Consider the following 19,460-nt stretch of genomic DNA (forward strand, 5'->3'; position numbering starts at 1 on the left):
GTGGTTGTGATTAGCCTGTAGCTTTTAACATAACACATCTACATAGCCTACAGAAATATAATTACATTTCTAATTTAAATGCCTACAGATGTATTACAATATCTGAGAGGATTACATTTTGCCACAGCTGACAGCTGTCTCCTCACTGCATTCAGCTGGGTGTAAAAACCTCATATTTACTTACAGACTGTATTGAAATATAAACAGATCTCAATACACTTAATCTATGTTGTACTGTTATTAAATTAACTTGTGATGCCATTGCAAGAACTAAAACTGACAATTTAGGTGGCTGTGTCGTTGTTCCTACTACTACTACTTTTCAAAAGTTTTCCGTTATCAGTGTTATATCTGTAGCCTATCAAAAAAATCATATGATAAAAGAAATTAATACCAGTATACGATACAGACTGGTATACCGCCCAGCACTAGCTCGTCCAGGTGCCTAGCACCGCCCAAGACAATTATGATTGGTTTAAAGAAATGCCAATAAACCAGAGCATGTTTTTTTTCCCAATCCCGGAATGCTGTGTGGACTTGCCAGACCCTCCTCCGCAGCGCTGTGGAGGAAAGTCTGGCAAAGCGAGACAAGGTTCTTGGTGAACCCCCTGATATAGGTCCTTCTTGCCTGCAGTAGTTGGTCAGTTTAGTTGGACACCCATCTCTATAGGAAGTCTGGTTAGCTCCATATTTGTCAGCTTGTTAATGATAAAGCCCAACAACCTCGAGACACATAATGAGCATAGCCTACAGTGATCGCCTGTATACTACACATTTAAGGACAAAACCGCTGTGTGTGTGCGCGTGCGTGCGTGCATGGCCGTCTTCTGTGTGTCTTCTAGCACACCTCCAAGTAATGGCCATCAACAAGGCAACCAGGTGACCCATGCTAGCAATTAGAAGTCCCTAACAGTCTCGGTGCACAGATGCAGCGCATACATTATGTAAAATACAGTCCCTGAGAAAGTCTCCCCCCGCCCTAGCCAACGGCCTCTCTCGCTCCTTAAATCTAATACATTCTTATCATCATCCCTGTGTGCAACCACACAAACAAAACATACCCGTCATAAGGGAAGCCGCACGACACAGCGCATCTGTGCCGTGCCTCCGACGCCGGGAACATGAGGTGAGTAATACAAAGGAGAGTTGGGGTAAAGTAGCAGAGAGACAGGAACAAAGGAAAAGAGAAAGTGAATTGTTTTACTTAAAACTCGCTGGCTTCAAGTTTGTGGGTTTTTTCTGGCTTCATTTCCGATTCATGGCAGTGGGGGGGAAAAAACTCCCATTGTGCTTTTATAAATGTGGCAGCGCAGAGGTGAGTATGCGTTTTAAACGTGATTGGCTTGTTAAAGTACAAAGACAATGGGCGGAATATACGAGGCGCCAAACACCTAATTTAAAGGCCTTTTTCAGAGATTAATGTGTGTATTGGCTCTTTTTTAAGGTCTGTCCAGAAGAATATGAGTTATTCTTTTTCATAGCTACTTTATGTGGTCTAGAACCTCACCTGGGTTGAACACTGGTCATGAAAAAAGTTTCCAGTATTTTAGCTAAACCTTTTTTTCCCTTTAGTTATTTAATCAAAGAGCATTTACAGTAATTGTGAAAAATCTATACTTTATATGCCAAAGAGCCAAACCATAAAAAGTAAACGGTGTGCTTGTGTGCTCTAATGTAAAACACTAACGTTAGCAGGCCCAGCTAACTAGCTTACAACATACAGTAGTAAGCGAGCAATTATTTTCGAAGCCAAGGAACACATTGTTAGCCAACTACATTTAAACTACGTACAGGATTGACACATCTACAATGTGGGAATCAAATGCCACTATATTTGAGTTTTAGGTAACTTCTCTTTTTTTGGTTTGTGGAAATTTACACTAAATGTTAAAGTCCAAATTCAGTAACTAAGATAGCTGACAATGCTAACTTTTTAGCCTGGGACCTGAAGCTATTTAGGCTCAGTCTTTATTTCATTAATGAAGCCATCAAGTGCATATTTAAGACTGTTTAATTTTTAATATGAGTCAGCTGGAAAAATTAATTTAAAAAATCAGCAGGAGAGAAAGTTTAAGCCAATAAGGACTTAGCATGGATTAGCTAGCTAGCTACAGCTAATAAAAACTGGTCACAACCGTCATTTCAGCAAAAACAACTCGTGGTTATCAGCTATAATGAAATCAGAGACCCACTCTTTTAAACAATTTTCAAGTGGTATATGTGCCACAGATGTTGCAAACCGCAATAAGGGGGCGGAACTTTTACGGGCCATCTATAGTTGCTTACCAGAGAGTTTGTTCTGGTGCAGGAACTCCATCTGTAGCTTCTGTCTAGCACGTTGGGCCAAGAGATACGGGGTTGAAGAGGTTGGATCCCCGGTGGAGCACATAACATCTGCCCCACTGAACACCAGAGCCATGGTCTGCAGCACGTCAGGCAACACCACAGCTGCACACAGCGCCTGTCCACACATAAAAACATGATAGAAGAGCACATGATCAGCTTCTCTGTACTCTGCTTTCACTCAGTCTATGGGTCCCATGAGGTCGCAACCATTTAGACAATTCTTCAATAATGAATGCGCAGGATAATACTGTATTTGACACATTAGTATCTCAGACTCCTAAGGGTGATTTTTAGTGGTCACAAATCTTATTCACGCAAGTCCACCTGTCACTTAAAGTTTCCTGGTGTGATAGACTAATAAAAGACTGAATAAGTGCAGTCGCGGCTCATTGCATTTCTAAGTAGCTTTCTATAGCTGCATTAATACCTTTAAAATTGTCACATCCCAGACAATGAGCCAGTGAAAATCCATGGAAATGTGAGCATGGTCTCACTTCCTTGTGTAGGAGAAGCAGCTTGTGGTCGCTCTGTGTTGATAGACACGGTTGATAGAGGACAAAGAGTCTATAAAGTGGCGTCAGAAAACCATATAAAGTTTAGAATTGAGTTCCACCCGCTGATCTCAAAAAAGAAGTTAAAATAAGATAAACCTTTAATACTCCCCAGGGGAATCATTAAATCTCTAACGCCTATGAAAAGGGAATATAGCAAATAAGAACAGGACAAATGGGCCTTATTAAATATAATGAAACTAAAAGTTTTAAAGAGAAATGTGGGAATAAAGGCAAATAACAGCAGAGAAATGCATGGAGCAAATATTCTGTGTGAAAACATCCAATGTGCAAGATTTGTACAATATGAAACTGACAAGACAATGTTACAAAATATTTATGTTTGGGTTCGATTACAATTTTTAAATTGCAATTAATTGCATAAGTGTCCTTTTATCCGGTCTAAAGGTTTTTAAAGCTCAAGTGGTATTTGACACTTGTTAGTAATTCGATTAGTATCGACAGTACACGCCCATAGCTTTAGTCTTGTGGAGAAAACCATATGGAAGGGCTTAGAAACTCAACTTGCCATTCAAAAGAACCTTTTATTTATGAATTTCTCCTCAAGGAGCTTCGGCTCTGCTAGCCATCTACTCCCGTTCATGGATCTATAAGACCTATAACAGCCGCTCCCATTCTGTGTCTCTTCTTTGTCCCAGTGGACTTAAACGGATTCTGGGTTTTACATTTCTATCTAATTTACAAAAATCCAAATGTAGTCAAATTGGAGGAAGCCTTGGAGAAGTGGAGTTGAGCCATCAAACAGCAGCCACCACAGACGGCTGTGATAGGCTGAGACACCGGTCAATCAAATACATCTCAAATACTTCTACTTTAGTACTTCTACTTTAATATCATTTAGATGGAAGACTACTTTTCAAAACTTCCACCAAGAACAAAAGAGATACTTAGTCATTTCTAACTATTTATTTCTTCTTATATTCCTACATTTTATATCTGTCTTCTTTTACAAATGTGCTTTAGCCTCGACTTTCATACAGACTGAATGTTCTTTACAACATCCAGAGGTCATGAGAAAAAACTGCTGCTTAAAGCACCTCTGCACTGGCTTCAGCATTCACCTATTGAGATTGGCACTTGGTCCCCTGGGGCCTGTTAAACAAACCTTATATAAATACATGATGGTGAATTCCTCCTTTTGCTGAAAACCATACTCTTATATGTTGTGTCTAGCCATGCAGACATGCTTTGTAAAAACTATATCTATACCTGTTTCCCATGGTGTTCCAGCTCAGAGAAGCAAGATTAAAGAGTCAGAAGAATAAAGTCTGACGAAGGAAAATATTTTCTCTCTCAGTCTGTCTCTTTCTATCAGTCCAGTCAATTGATGTTACATTGTGCACGATGACCCGCAACAAAGTGGATCAACAGGGAAGTCGAGTGGCAAATGGCGGAATTTCAACGAGCAACCTCTCCTTTCATCGGACTTGGAGTGAGTCAGTAAGCTGCATCGATCTGCCACAAACAAGCAAGACCCCGTCTGAAAGTGAGGCACGGTGAGGCTGCGCATATACACACAGGCAAAGCACACACACAAACAAAGCACCTATCAAATATAACCTGCCCACCCACACAAAGGACCTGCACTCAAAGATGTGTGTGTTCCAAGAACATGGATTCATTTCTTTCTTTCTATGTGCACAGTTTTTGCAAAGAAATTGATTTTTATCAACAGAAAACATTAAAATAGAGAAATTATGTAAAGATTTGATTAGTTTATTTACGCAATGTCGTTGCCTTTGTCACATCCACACTAAGGCACACAAGACAGGGTCAGATTATGGCAAAAGAGTCCCATGCAACCTGGCCTTATTCTGTATCATCTCTGGAAATGACCTTCCATGTCATAGCAATTACTGCAGCCACTAGAGGGTTTGTGTGTGTGTGTGTGTGTGTGTGTGTGTGTGTGTGTGTGTGTGTGTGTGTGTGTGTGTGTGTGTGTGTGTGTGTGTGTGTGTGTGTGTGTGTGTGTGTAGTGATATAAGAAGGTCCTTTGACACCCCCCTCTCTAGGTCATGTGGCCTGTGGAGACTCTGTGGAGGTCACTGGGATATGAGCTTCTAATGGGAAACATGGGACTAAGCGACAGAGAGAGCAGGATAAAGAGAGGCCATGAAATAAAGAAACTGGATACAGAGCGAAAACATCTCTACAGAATAGTGTAATCACGCACGGCTGACAGTATGTTGAAGACATATTGATGCAGTCAGCATAAATCACTTCACTACCTTTTTATTTTCATTTCAGTACATGATATGACACTTTAAACGGTAATTTACTGTATGTGTTGAGTGAGTTTCATGACCCTGTGCCCATTAAACTTGTTAAAGTGCCATCACATGGTTTCAAACTTGCATGAATGTCAATGAGGAAATTGTTAGTATTATTGTCTTTGTTCCAGAGAAGACTCCCAACGGAATAGGTTTTATATAGCTTTTATTTTTTCCATATTCATACTTGTGTAATGGTAAGTAAGTGTGACACAGAACTGGAACAATGTGTCCAATGAGATTAGACTCAGTGTCCTTGTTTACGTTAAAAATACTTTTTTTGTATTTTTTTTTTATAGGTTGCTTGTGATGTATTACTTTTTGTTAAGATAAATGAAGCAGTTCTAAATTACTACTGTTTTATTACTGTTAGTACTACTATTTTAGCACACGTACACACACATATGTTGTCTCATGGTGTATGTAATGGCTTTATGACACATTGATCCCTATCAAATCTGTTGAGTCCATTTATAAAGGCAGACTAGACAGGGAGAAAGCAAACAACCACCCACTTCCAGCATTTTCCTCTTTCTTTCTCACTCTCTTGCTCTCATGTTGCCCGCGCACACACACACACACACACACACACACACACACACACACACACACACACACACACACACACACACACACACACACACACACACACACACACACACACACACACACACACACACACACACACCTTCTTCTGCACTGATCAAACCCTTTTAGGCAGCCACACTCTCTGTCTGTCACACTTCCTTTCCTGCAAAATATACTCCCACTATAACAAATTCACACATTCTTAGTGGTATAGCATACATGTTCACACAGATGTACACACCACACACTCCCACATACACACACACACACACACGGGAAGGCCAACAAAGCAGCAATAAAACCAACCCAAGCGTTTCTGTTGTGGATCCTAATCCACTTTTCTACTTAGCTAGCTAGTATATCTCTTCCTTACTTCCCTCCTTTCATTCCCTCCACATCGCCATCCCTCTCTTTCTACTCAAGAAAACAATAGAAGTGGGCTGATCTGCGTAAATGCTGACACAGGTGAAAACTTTGCTGTTTGGAGGCTCAGTGCGTGGTGCTTTTAAGAGCTTCTTTCAGAGGAAGCCAAAAAACAGCAGCAATAAACACTAGACCACAAACCGGAAGAGAAGGCCTTAGCTGCAACCTGCTTGCACTTCAGATCGATTGGACTTCCCCGTTTACATTATCAGATACATAGCGCAGTTTTACTGATGGTCAAAATGTCAATAGAAAGTGGACTTTTTCAGGTTCACAGGATTTAGCTAATGGAGTTCGCCATGTGCCATGTTTCTAAGAAGTACAGATGGAGCTGTTGACTTATCACTGAACTTCTGCTGCACTTGCATTTGCAATAATATCGCGATATGTTAAAATGTGATTTCCTAATCGCAAAGACTGTGATTTGGTCACATGACTCGCGAGAGCAAATCAGTCTACACTCTGCAGAGAAAGCAACTTGGCACGCTAATGCTACTCCGTACCTAGATTTATGTCACTCAAACTTAAAACTTTTACAGCCGTTTTAATAAAATGAAGGGTTTTATTCTTGCTCGAGTCCATACATGCAGTTAATGGATACAGGCACAGAAAACTCATGGCTCGGTTAGCAACGATTAGCTGTGATTAGCGGTTAGCTCCAGTTAGGTAGCTCCGTTATAAAGATTTGGAGTGGAGTAGACTGCCGCGGACAGGGGTAACAACCAGACTCTCATAAATGACGTTCAGAGAGCTTTTCACTACTACTAACATAACAATATCTTCTCTGAGCATGTGCAACGTTGACGCTGTCATGCACGCGATACTCAACTTCATGAGGGGGAGGGGCTGGAGGGCAGCTCCTCTGTGTGTACTGTAAAAAAAATAATACGTGTGTGTGTGTGTATACGGTATATATATCTACAGTGCCTTGCGAAAGTATTCGGCCCCCTTAAACTTTTCAACCTTTTGACACATTTCAAGGCGTCAACCTAAAGATTATCACACTTTTATTTTTGTGAAGATCACCAACGACGTGGGAACCATTGTGAATGGAAACGAAATCTATGGCCATTCTAAACTTTTTTTAGCAATTAAAAAACGAAAAGGTGTGCGTCAAAATTATTCGGCATGCCCCCGGCCTTATTTTCAAGTGCAGACAAACGTCAGCATCCGAATTCGAACAGGCAGACACTATCGTGGAGAATGAATCCAAGGTTGTCCTAAATGTGACGTGGGACAAGTACTGATAAAACCTGTGAAGTCCAGCCTGGGGTGTAAGACGGTGACATCATATGGGGGTCGGGGTCGGTCATCCCATGCATGCCACCGGCGTCGTGTGTCTCAGTCTCGTCAGGTGTGCTAGTGAGTCATGACCTTCGTGTCGCAGAGAGCATCATGGAGACCAAGGAACGCCCTCAGTCCCAGTTATGGACCCTAGAGACACAATAGTATCTCTACGAAGCATTTAACATCGCAGGGATGCACTGAAATGTACAAGCGGCGTAGACACTTTGTGAGTACCTCCACAACAAGTGGGGAGAGTGAATAACAAAAAGAAAGCATCGGTGCAGGGGTGCAAATACACATCTGCTACAAATGACTACACGCTGCGACCTGGCTGTGCCTCTGACTTAACTGTGTCATCGTGCGACGGTGCGAAATGCAGGCTAAGATGCAAGAGATAGCAGGCGCAGAGCCCCTTATCACAGCATGGAGTGATAGGATACGCTTATCCCCTGCCGGATGTAACTACAGCGGAGGGGGTTGGATGAGACTTGTCTGATAAATAGCTCATAGCACTATAGACATTACCCGTGACACTACACATACACAAGCGGGGCTGGTCTATGCACTAGTGGCAATGAAGAAATGCACTATGCGGCGGTCAAAGCATATCGCAGAAGGAAATGCTCAGGCTAGAGAGGTTCCGCACTAACACACACATAAGGAGACACCAACGATGGTGATAGAAGGTAGCTCTGGTCCGGATGACCAATAGGTCGTCGAACCTTGTCTTGCTGCAAATGTGGTCACAAATGGCAAAACTGATGGTAATACTATTGCGTAGCAGGCAAAACAGCGCTACTCATCAGGACCGTTATCCCGGCGACCAAAGCGCCTCCACAACCTCCCCACTGTCAAACATGGTGGTGGCAGCATCATGGTTTGGGCCTGCTTTTCTTAGCAGGACAGGGAAGATGGTTCAAATTGAGGGGAAGATGATGCAGCCAAATACGGACCATTCTGGATGAAAACCTGTTGAGTCTGCAAAAGACCTGAAACTGGGACGGAGATTTATCTTCCAACAAGACAATGATCCCAAACATACAGCAAAATCTACAAAGGAATGGTTCACAAATAAACGTATCCAGGTGTTAGAATGGCCAAGTCAAAGTCCAGACCTGAATCCAATCAAGAATCTGTGGAAAGAACTGAAAACTGCTGTTCACAAACACTATCCATCCAACCTCACTGAGCTCCAGCGGTTTTGCAAGGAAGAATGGGCAAGAATTTCAGTCTCTCGATGTGCAAAACTGATAGAGACATACCCCAAGCGACTTGCAGCTGTAATCGCAGCAAAAGGTGGCTCTACAAAGTATTAACGCAAGGGGGCCAAATAATTTTGCACGCACCACTTTTCAGTTTTTTATTTGCTAAAAAAGTTTAAAATATCCAATAGATTTCGTTCCACTTCACAATTGTGTCTCACTTGTTGGTGATTCTTCACAAAAAATGACAATTTTATATCTTTATGTTTGAAGCCTGAAATGTGTCAAAAGGTTGAAAAGTTCAAGGGGGCCGAATACTTTCGCAAGGCACTGTATATATATCTATATATATCTCTCTCTATATATAGAGATATATATACACACACACACTCACTAAATCTTTACTTATTTAACTGTCTAGTAAAGTTCAAAGACATTGTTTTAAAAAGTGCATTCCACATGTTTACATGTTTAATGCAGTAAATAATAATCAAATAATCTAAATACTATTAAGTGTGGTAAAGTCACAGATTTGGTTTTATATTTCTGCAATGTGAACTTTAGTTTGTGTGATTTGTTTCTGACTTTCATAGTTTTCCATAGCATTGTTGTTTGCTTGCCAGGTTTATACTACCTAGCACATCTGTGATATTTTGGATAAAAAACAAGAAAACACAAACAACTATAATTTTCAATGGCCTTCATGACTGCAGATATTCTTACATTTTCAGTCAGGTATACACATTGAATTGTATGCACACATCGGACAGATCCAAAGTATTGTTGATATGAAAGGCAGGTCCAGGTAGTACAACTTCCAGGTAGATCGTGCAGGATTTAGACAGAAAAACTTCTGGCACAAGTCAGCAGACCGATATAGTTAGTGTGTACGAGGCAACACTTAAAGACAGTCAATGAACTATTAACCCCAACTTTAATGTTGAGGATAACTTGACGGTGTTGAGGGAAGTTGTAGAACGACTGTACTTGCACCACATCTGCTCTACTTGTTTACACAGAAAAGCAGACAGTATACTGTTGTAGTGAATAAACAAACATGTTTGGCATATCTTTGGAAAAGTGCTGAAAGTGGGTGTAGAATCAAAGGCAAAGTATTTGCTCCTCCGTTGACAACTACTGGTAAAAAAAAAGCAATACTCAACTTTCTGTAAAAGATGACAGAAAAACTCCTAAGTGTGAATAAAAACAAACTAAAATAAATTAATAAGTCCCCATGTTTGCAGAATACTGGCTAACTCCCCAAAACATAGTTTCTATAACGTCCATTTTGAGTCTTTATAAAAGTTGTACCTGGTTCAGCTGTTCTAAATGAAAGCCATCCAGGACCCTGCTGTACTTCCTCTCTCGGTACTTCCTGCGGATGAACGTGGCGCGCTGCTCCGCCGAAGCCCAGCTGTGGAGTTCCTCCTCCAAGGGAAGGTTAGCAGCCCAGAAACTGTTAGCATTCCTGTTCCCCACCTCCAGGAAGAGCTGAGGGGTTAAGCAATATGGAGAGGGGACAAATACAAAGAATCATTTGTGGATCTGCAGTGAGGGAAAAAAAGTATTCCCCTGCTGAGTTTGTACGTGTGCCCTTTGAAGGTAAGCAAATAACAGTAGCTAATTTTAAGGTACTGAAAAACTGACTACCACAAATCCAGTTGAATATTTTTTGAAAATATCATAAGTGGTCAAATAGGAGTCATGGTTAACCATTTTTTTACACTGCATTGGATTATATTGTGCAAAAACTTTCATATCCAGTGGGAACTCATGTTGTTCTCACTGATGAAAAACAGTATGTACCTCCACCAGCTCATTGCTCCAGATCCTGCTGTCCAACTTCAAGCTGCGCACTTTGGAAATACTTGGGCCAAGGGAGCGGTGCTGCCCTGGTACACAGGAAGCCATCAACATGAGTTCACAGATACACAAAAACACATACACTCAGATATTGTATACAACCTTTAGGTATATGAAACCTTTCTCAATTGGATCTGTTCATAAATACATGGCTGTCAGGCTGCACTTTTAGCTTCGGAAAGGTTCACATGAAAAAAACTTCAATTAACATGTACATATACAGTATATGCACAGAAATCTCCACAGTGTGCGCACAAACACCACATGTCAGTGATGGAATAAACAATAAACAGGCAGTTACAAGACGGAGAAACAGAGCATGACTGGAGGCTCATTCTCTCACTCACAACAGACATATTTAGTCCCCTCAGCACTCATAATTGGAAATGAAAGCACAGAACCAGGGCCATTAATTGCTAATGAATCATGAGTAATTCATTGTGTTTGTGGGTCGGCCTGTTTATTTGGGTGAACGAGAGGCTTCTAGGGTTGCTTATGGCCAAAGACAGAGCATACATGCATAATACATTAAGCAGAAACGCGCTGTATGTGTGATGTGAAATAATGTCCTGTGTGTAAAGGCAGATAATTTTAGATTTAGAATGGGCATGATCTCATTACTGTCTTCTATGCTCAAGTAGAGCAGCTAGGAATGAAAAAGCGGGATCAGGACACAGATCATGAGAGCATGGACATTAGAAGTCACTGGATTATCTGTCGTCTAAGATATTACTAAGAGAAACTAACAAGGAAATCATTTTTGATGACAAGTGATTATGATTTACTCTACCTACTTTAGGAATACTGGTGTTTCATTATGTCAATACTGAGCAGAACAAAACATTAAAATATAGCCGCAAGCGGCGATTCGAAGGTTCAAACCTTTTTTCTCAATAGGGATTTCAAAGTACTTTCACACATGTGGTCCAACGTCGTTATAAAACATATCCTGCAAGCTTTGTAACAATTGGACAAACAGTGCACTTTGTTTAAAATGCCTACAACTGATTTGTCAAAAACCTTTATTTTCAATTCAGTGTGATATGTAGCTCAGTCCAGCTCATGGCACATTGAGAAAAGAAAAAATGACCAACACAAAAACAATTGCTAATAAAGGCGCAAGCTGCGATTCTAAGCTCAAATCTTGATTTGTGTCATTCCACGTCCAGTTATTGTAGAGCACATTGAGCTGCACCCGTGTGAGACATTTCAAGTCAATCGAACTTGCGGTGGGGGGCGTGGCCTTTAAAAGTTTGCATTTTAAAGCCTTGATTACAGCGCCACCACTGAGTTCATATTCCTATAGAAGTGCATACACACCATTTCCAGTTATTCCCCCAAGTTTCATGTTTCTAGCTCATTCCAACTCACTGGAATTTGAGCCAGCGCGGCAGACAAATAATAATTGTCACTAAAACAGACAAACAGTTTGAACCCTAATTAACTGACTACCGTATTTTTCGGACTATAAGTCACACTTTTTTTTTATAGTTTGGCTGGTCCTGCGATTTATAGTCCGGAAAATACGGTAATCTAATTCCTCTCACATTGGATTTTGAATATGATATCCCAAGCCATATCCCACTGTGGTCAGGCTTGATATAGCGAAATACATTAAGGACAAAGGACAGTCCCAGCTTTCCTGCCACATCAGTTCTGAACCCATATTATTTTCTACATACAGCATTATACTGATACACTACTACCACTATTGTTTTCTATTTTGCAATGTTGTCCACATTCTTCTTTTTATTAGAATCAGCATCAATAGCTATAACTTTGGTTTTGTAATCATGTGATTATAAATCCAAACTGTATATTTTAAGGCAGTTTGTGAAACTATTTAAATTGTTGGATCATTTGGCACTAGCAATATATACAGTTGTGTGTCGTCTGCATCGCTATGACAATTTACACTGTGTACTTACACCATACATTTCTCTTTTAGACTAACTAGTGCAGTTGAACATAAAAGCCTGACAAGGGAGAGGGACACTACTTTCTTGCTGCAGCCCAGATGTTTTGCATGATCACATGTTCTCACTTTCTCATAAAATAATTTAGAGATTTTCATATGTTAACAAAGATCTAGGAGAAATTGAATATGCTGGTTTAAACTGATTTCGGTTGTGGTTTTGTTTTAAATATCAGCAGCATTTTTGTTTACAACTCACCAAGGGAATTTCCCCAGTTTGGGATTAATAGAGTCTATCTCTAATAAAGTATCAAATGGGGATGCATTAGTTCAGACTTCAGTTTGAATCTGTTTTGTCTCAAAAGTCCAACTTGAAAAATATCTGTGACAGAGAGTAAAACTCAGCCACACTCCATCCACTGAGCCTTACAGGACCATTCCCACTCGTGTAAGTGTAATGAAGCTGGAAAAAGTATGCATGCACACATTCCTCCAAGTACATGGTGGGATCTTCACATTTAAATAGTCCTGTTGTAAATGTCTTCATCTATGCAATGAAACCAACACAAGACACAAAAGGACATTCCCATCACAGCAGCTTTGGCAAAACAACTGCCCAGCACACTAAGCCTTTCACCCCCAATTAAAAACTTTCCCAGTGACAGTTCTTGAAGCACTTTTCCAACCCCCTGTACTTGTGTGCCATTTTCCCCTCACTCAACGAGTCACAACCAGAAGGAAACAAAGCAAAGAGCACTGCATTTGTGTGTTACCATGGCAACTGTTGCCAGTAGACAAGTCTACAAGTTGCATCCTGGTTAAGAGCAGCGTGTTGCAATTACATGTGTGGAGAGGGGACTCCCAGTCTTTGAAGTAAAGTCATTTCCGCTGGTTGGTCGGGTTGCATAGTGGGAGAAAGGGCAAAGAGAGGGAACAAAAAAAAATCGATCTAGATAGAGGGACAGCTTCAGTTGTCGGGGAAGTAAGGTTGCTGAGGAATGAGGGTTTGACTACTTTAAGGTTTTGAACAAGGGCTTATGTCTTGGGTTAACCATTGCAGAGAAACACCAACAGGAGAGGAAAAGAGAGACATTTAGCAGCTTAACAGATATTTCCCTCAGGCTTTGTTGGAGACCAAAAGACAGCTGAAGGGAACGTGAATACTCGATTTAGATTGATGGTTTGACCAGAAATGCTACTCAAATTTAATGTGAATAAGTTAGCAACTAATAATTCACAGTCAAGGTTCCTGTTGCAAGAAGACACTGTTATTTCAGCATCCTCTTGTGACAAAGACAACTCAGTATGCTTCCACGGATGAAAACTTTGCTGTGCTTTCTCACTTTTTAAAAGAAAGGGAAGACTAATGGCACAAAACGCAAATGAAAAGCTGATTAGGAATTGTTTGTCATTTTAAATAATTTGAAAAACACACATGGTTATACACACGTTTCTGTGCAGCAACATTTTCACGCAGTTGTTTGTATGATTGCGTTTTTGATCAGATTCACTGTTTTTTTTTTTAAATGACATGACAAATGACACTGATGCTGACGGAAAACAAGGGACAGTCCGTCAAGTCTATGCATACAAAGACAACAAATATTGTAACATATATTAGCATATCAAACTGCTCCACATCAGAAAATGAAGCTACAGACTATTTAAATTAATTCTTTCTTGGCATAAAAGGAGATAAGACAATCTGGGATCATTTTAACCATTAGCCTTCTCATTACTTCTTTCCTCTTTCTCTTGTTCAGCATTTCTCTTTATTGTCCGTGACATAGGAGCGCTAATTAAAAGCATGAGCAGTCATTGGTATTCCAAATGGACCACCGCCTAATTTAAAGAGAGCACGGTGAGGACAGCTTCCTCGTTGCAGATATTCACTCGCTCCAGTGTCGACAAAATGTAATATTAAACACCCCTGCAAATGAAATCATTTAAGGGCATTTGAAAAGGGATGTTGGATATCTGATGCGTACCAATTACATGGGCTTTGCAGAGGTGGGGAGAAGAATCGCATTAAAATGTATGACTCTGGGAGGAATCCCAGGCCTAGAGAAAATCTGGAGGGGGAAGGAGTATATGGGAGAATATACATCCCTCTAACATCAGGCATTGCTGCTGCTGCTTCTCTCTAATCATGTTTAGCGGGTCAAGAAGCCGTTTGGGATCTCTCAAGTTCTCGCCTGTGGCTTAATCTTTGTTGTCATTTCATCTGAGCCATCTAGCATTGCCAAATAGATTAGGGAGCCCAGAGGCCAGACACCTCCCATAAGTGGCTTATCACCTGAGAACTTTTTTTTCTTCCTGTGGGTCAAATCCCTCACTCCCACAGAAACAAACACCAGACCACTCATAATACTTGGTAGAAATTTTTTTAAAATTTATTTTCCTTTAGCAGGTTTTTAAGTTGGGTTAATCGATTGTTCAAATTAACCATTGTGTCCGTTTTTTGTTTCTCTATACATTGTTCACTATGACTTCAGAAAGGGAGAATAAATAATATAAATGAATATGAGTACGGGAATGGTGTGCGTTTGTCATCGTAACTGGTTCCTAACCTCTTTGGCTTGTGAAACTACTCGTGATCCTCCGTCACAGGTTGCATACAGTACGTATGCCATTTCATTTTAAAAGGGGAAGAATTCTAACTCTGCAAATAACAAGCAATAAGATTTGACACAAATTGATATAAATACACATCATTTGGAGATTTTGGGATCACATTATTTTATGGGTCTGAAAAATGTAATAATTTCCTCAAACGTTTGCTGTAAAACACTAGATAATAATTAATTTGAATAAGTCTCTAACATAAGCTGACATAATTAAATGAATCTTAACAAAACTACCAGTCTCTATGTTTCATATCATTATAATAGTTCCAAATTACATTTTTTTTTCCAAGGAAACATCCTAAAAATGATAAAGTGAATAAAAAAAGTGATTGCTGTCTTGTTTAGATATGTCTTGGGACAACTAGGGGGTCTTTAAAAACTACAATATAAAAGGTATAAAGGTTTTGACATGCTGCTCACTTCCATTCAGACAATGTGTTGGCGGGCGTTTATATGCTTGGGGGTTGTTCATCAGAGTTCACTGAAGGTAGAGTATGGTGTTTATCGGTGTGTATGCCTGTATGCAGCATGTGTGTGTCTGCATCAGAGAATATATGGAAGCCCCTCCTTACCTGCACACTTCTTACAGATGACCACACCCAGATTGACTGACGCCCACTCCGGCTGTGGGGCGCGACAGTCGGCGCAGCTCCTGTTGGCCTCGTTGAACCAGATCTTCTCTGCCACTTCATAGTCGGAGAGTGTCTCAGCAATCGATTCCTGGACCGCTTCAATCCACTCCTCCTTCTCCTGCTCTGACTCGGCCGTGAAGCTGCAACAATTGATTTTTTGCCCCCCAACCCAACACATGGCTCACAGTTATTGATTTGATTTGAGAGAGCAATTAAACAGCATAGTATCGCTTGGCAGGGTTATGTGGGTGTGCAGTATTTGGAGTAGTTTTGGGGGGTTACTGAGTAAGTATGCCTATGTGTGATTGCAATAGATTTGGTGAAATTGATAGGGGAGTGGAAAGAGGGGGGGGGCGACAAGGCAGGTAAATCAATCTGTCTCACCTTGTACCACTTAAATCTATAAAGTGCTAATGCAGGAAATTTTTTCAGGATATTCTTTCTATATATGACTCAGGAAAGTAAAGCAGAGAAAAGACTATAAACCACATTTACAGCTTCAATATACATTTATAAAATAGAACACTCTTGTTCCATCAGGACTTGCATCAATACCTCTGCCAATCTGAAAATTGGGGGGAAAAGTAAATTATTTGATGCTGCTTTTCTATTGACATAGGTGCAGGTCTTATTCCAATAGTCAGTTTTAAAAGCATTGTCACATTAAGGTAATTTGTCAATTTCAACAAATCAAACATGAAGTAGACACTGTAAGAATAATTTGCCAAAATATACGGTATCATTTAAAATGTACCTCACTTTCAAGTCAGCAATTAAACTATATGGCCAAAATTATATGGGCGTTCTTGTCCAATTAATCGTAATCTTGTCCATCTTAACAGAAGTACAAAAGTGTGTTTACAAGAACATAAGAAACCAGGTTAGTCAAACAGCGCGTTTACATGCACTGTAGTTATTGTAAAGCCATGCAGCAGGTAAATAAAATCACATTTCTCCCCTACCCTGACCTTATTTTGGAAGAATGAATAACTTTCTTTAACTGTTGTGGTGATACATTATGCTATTTCCTGATATATAGTGAGATAAAGGCTCCGTCTGGATTCTTACTGCATGAAGTGTTAGAAACCTGACTTATACTTACTTAATAGAGGCTACTTTGTGGGAATTTAGTTTAGATGAAATCAGATGGAATCATTCTAAATACAAGGATGCATCATTTTGTTTAATGATCTTTTCTCCTTCCAGCTGCTCTGCTGTCACAGCAATAATTCCCGTCTTCAGTCTTTGTCATGCAAATGTGTTTATGTACAGTAAAAATGCCAATGAGAAATCTGGTGGCGCGTATACAGTATAACCAAGAAATGGACTTTCTCCAGGAGACATCTAGCAGGGAAAACAAGGATTCTCGAATCTCCTATACTAAATTACGGAAACAACATTTTTGCAAAAAGTTGACTGTAACCGAGTTAATTAGGAGCAGTTTTAAACTATGCCTCATCTACAATTTGGGACTGATGCAACAAGGGTCCAGGGAGGTCAAATTAGCCATATTTTATTTTTGATATTAAATAAACATGCGTGCACACCACACACACATACAGTAAATGTCTGAACTGTCATAGCTCCAAATTGGGCACTTATTCACCTGTCTCTCAATCACACACACACACTCTAACACACACTCTCTCTCTCACACACACACAAACACAAACACACACACACACGGGATCTCCATTTCTGTCTGACAAACACTGATAAAAGATACCTTGCAGTGTTTATATTGGAGAAGTTGCAAGTTAGATAGGTGTATAATAAATGTATGAAACAAGCAATCTGTGCGCATGTGTAAGCTTAAGTGAGAGTGAGGATAAGATAACAATACAGACAGCAAGATCGACAGAGATATAAAATTGAAAGGAAAGAGAGAGAGAGAGTCTTAGCCTGACTGAAAGAAGCACTTAGAAAGGAGAAATGGGACCACTGGTCTCCATGGCAACCCGGCGACCGGTGTAAAGTAAGACAGAGGATAGGCGGGGAGGGGAGGGGACGCTTTTGCCCGAAGCTGAGGATGTTCACTGTGCCCGCATCGCCCAAGTAACCGAGCAGAGATCGATAGGTTGATTGGGTTCAGCCGTTCAGTGCCCACCCGTCTCTGTCCAGGGTCTGCCTAAAGAGATGACTGCTCACATTGTCGGCTCAACCACAACACGCCCTCCAAAACCACAGAGGAGCAAAGGGAGAGCGCCAGAGTATGTGGTTTTCCCAAGCTGCAGAGCTTAAGCTATGACGTGAAGGAGGGTCTCAGGTGAGGCATGTACAGGTGGAGAAGAGGAAAATACAAAATAAAGAATCCTAAAAGGTCATTTGAGAGGTGGAGTAGAAGTACAATTGCTGTACTACTTTGTTAAATAATGAAATTGTTGCTTTTCCTACTACTTTCCTATTTACAACTTTAAAGCAATTACATATATATATATATATATATATATATATATATATTGTTGAAATATGGCAATCATCCTCACAGCCACAGGATTCAGGAATCCATCATCTCCTTTCCTGGCTCACTACATTCCCAGGATAGAGCTCTTATGTTATTCCATGCTGCAACTGTGAAGTTATCTGGAAAGTTATAAAATCTGAAAGTAAGCATATTGTGCAATGAGAGCTCCACAGAAATGAAGAATATATATCAAGTCCTGAGCAACCCCAAGACTCATTATTGATTGTTTAAGGCAGGGGTCTTCAACGTTTTTTAAGACAAGGACCCCTTAACTGAAATATAGACGGAGCAGGGACCCCCTACTCCATATATTGTATAAAATGAAGTTGCATAATAAACTGGACCTACAATAACGTGCAGGGTGGCTTCAAGCCTTTATATATAGCATTTTTTAATAGAATACTAAGCTATTAAAATAATACCGCAATTGTTGGCATGATTTTATAAATCATGTTTTAATGTTAAACATACTGTACATGTGGCACAGTGAATATTTAGGGTTAAGTAAGTAAGTAAACTTTATTTATATAGCACCTTTCACAGACAAGAAGGGTCACAAAGTGCTTTACAGTAAAAAACAAAATAAACAGCAGCACATAGTATACTAAGGCATATTGCTAGTTAAAAGCTTGTCTAAAAAGATGTGTCTTGAGGTGTTTTTTAAAAGATTCCACAGAATCCAAGGCTCTCAAGGCTAAGGGAAGAGAGTTCCAGAGCCTTGGAGCCGCCACAGAAAAGGCTCGGTCGCCCCTGGTTTTAAAACGTGTTCTGGGGACAGTTAAAAGGTCTTGGTCTGAAGACCTTAGAGAACGACCAGAAGTGTAAGCGTGCAGTAGATCCTGGATGTAAGCAGGGGCTTGTCCATGCAAGGCTCTATAAGTAGTGATTAAAATTTTAAAATGCACTCTAAAACCAATTGGTAGCCAATGAAGAGCCTTAAGCACCGGAGTAATATGTGATCTCCTGCTGGTCTTAGACAGAAGTCTTGCTGCTGCATTCTGAACAACTTGCAATTTATCCATTGAAGATTTGTTTAAGCAAGTGTACAGTACATTACAATAATCCAAACGGGAAGAAATAAAAGCATGAACAAGCATCTCCAGCTCTTTTTGAGAGACCACAGAACGGATCTTAGAAATGTTCCTTAACTCTATTGGTGGATGGCCTTAGTGACTATCTACCACCTTACCTATAGGCCAGTAAGCCTATCAATAATGGAGATTTATATTTGCTAATAATATGTTAGAATTATGTGAAAACATTTGATTTTT

General features: G+C 40.2%; 1 protein-coding gene across 2 annotated transcripts in view; it reads right to left on the minus strand.

Moving 5' to 3' along the window:
- arap2 (ArfGAP with RhoGAP domain, ankyrin repeat and PH domain 2) overlaps window positions 1-19,460 on the minus strand; it is a 123,569-nt gene that overhangs the window by 57,501 nt on the left and 46,608 nt on the right. For both annotated transcript variants that reach the window (XM_032544568.1, XM_032544569.1), the window contains exons 11-14: window positions 15,666-15,865; window positions 10,495-10,580; window positions 10,000-10,179; window positions 2,287-2,461 (exon numbers count right to left, since the gene is read on the minus strand). In XM_032544568.1, the coding sequence (XP_032400459.1) occupies window positions 2,287-2,461; window positions 10,000-10,179; window positions 10,495-10,580; window positions 15,666-15,865 (641 nt within the window). The remainder of the gene's footprint in view (window positions 1-2,286; window positions 2,462-9,999; window positions 10,180-10,494; window positions 10,581-15,665; window positions 15,866-19,460) is intronic.

The sequence above is a fragment of the Etheostoma spectabile genome, chromosome 19 (assembly GCF_008692095.1).
Source record: "Etheostoma spectabile isolate EspeVRDwgs_2016 chromosome 19, UIUC_Espe_1.0, whole genome shotgun sequence".
Lineage (NCBI taxonomy): Eukaryota > Metazoa > Chordata > Actinopteri > Perciformes > Percidae > Etheostoma > Etheostoma spectabile.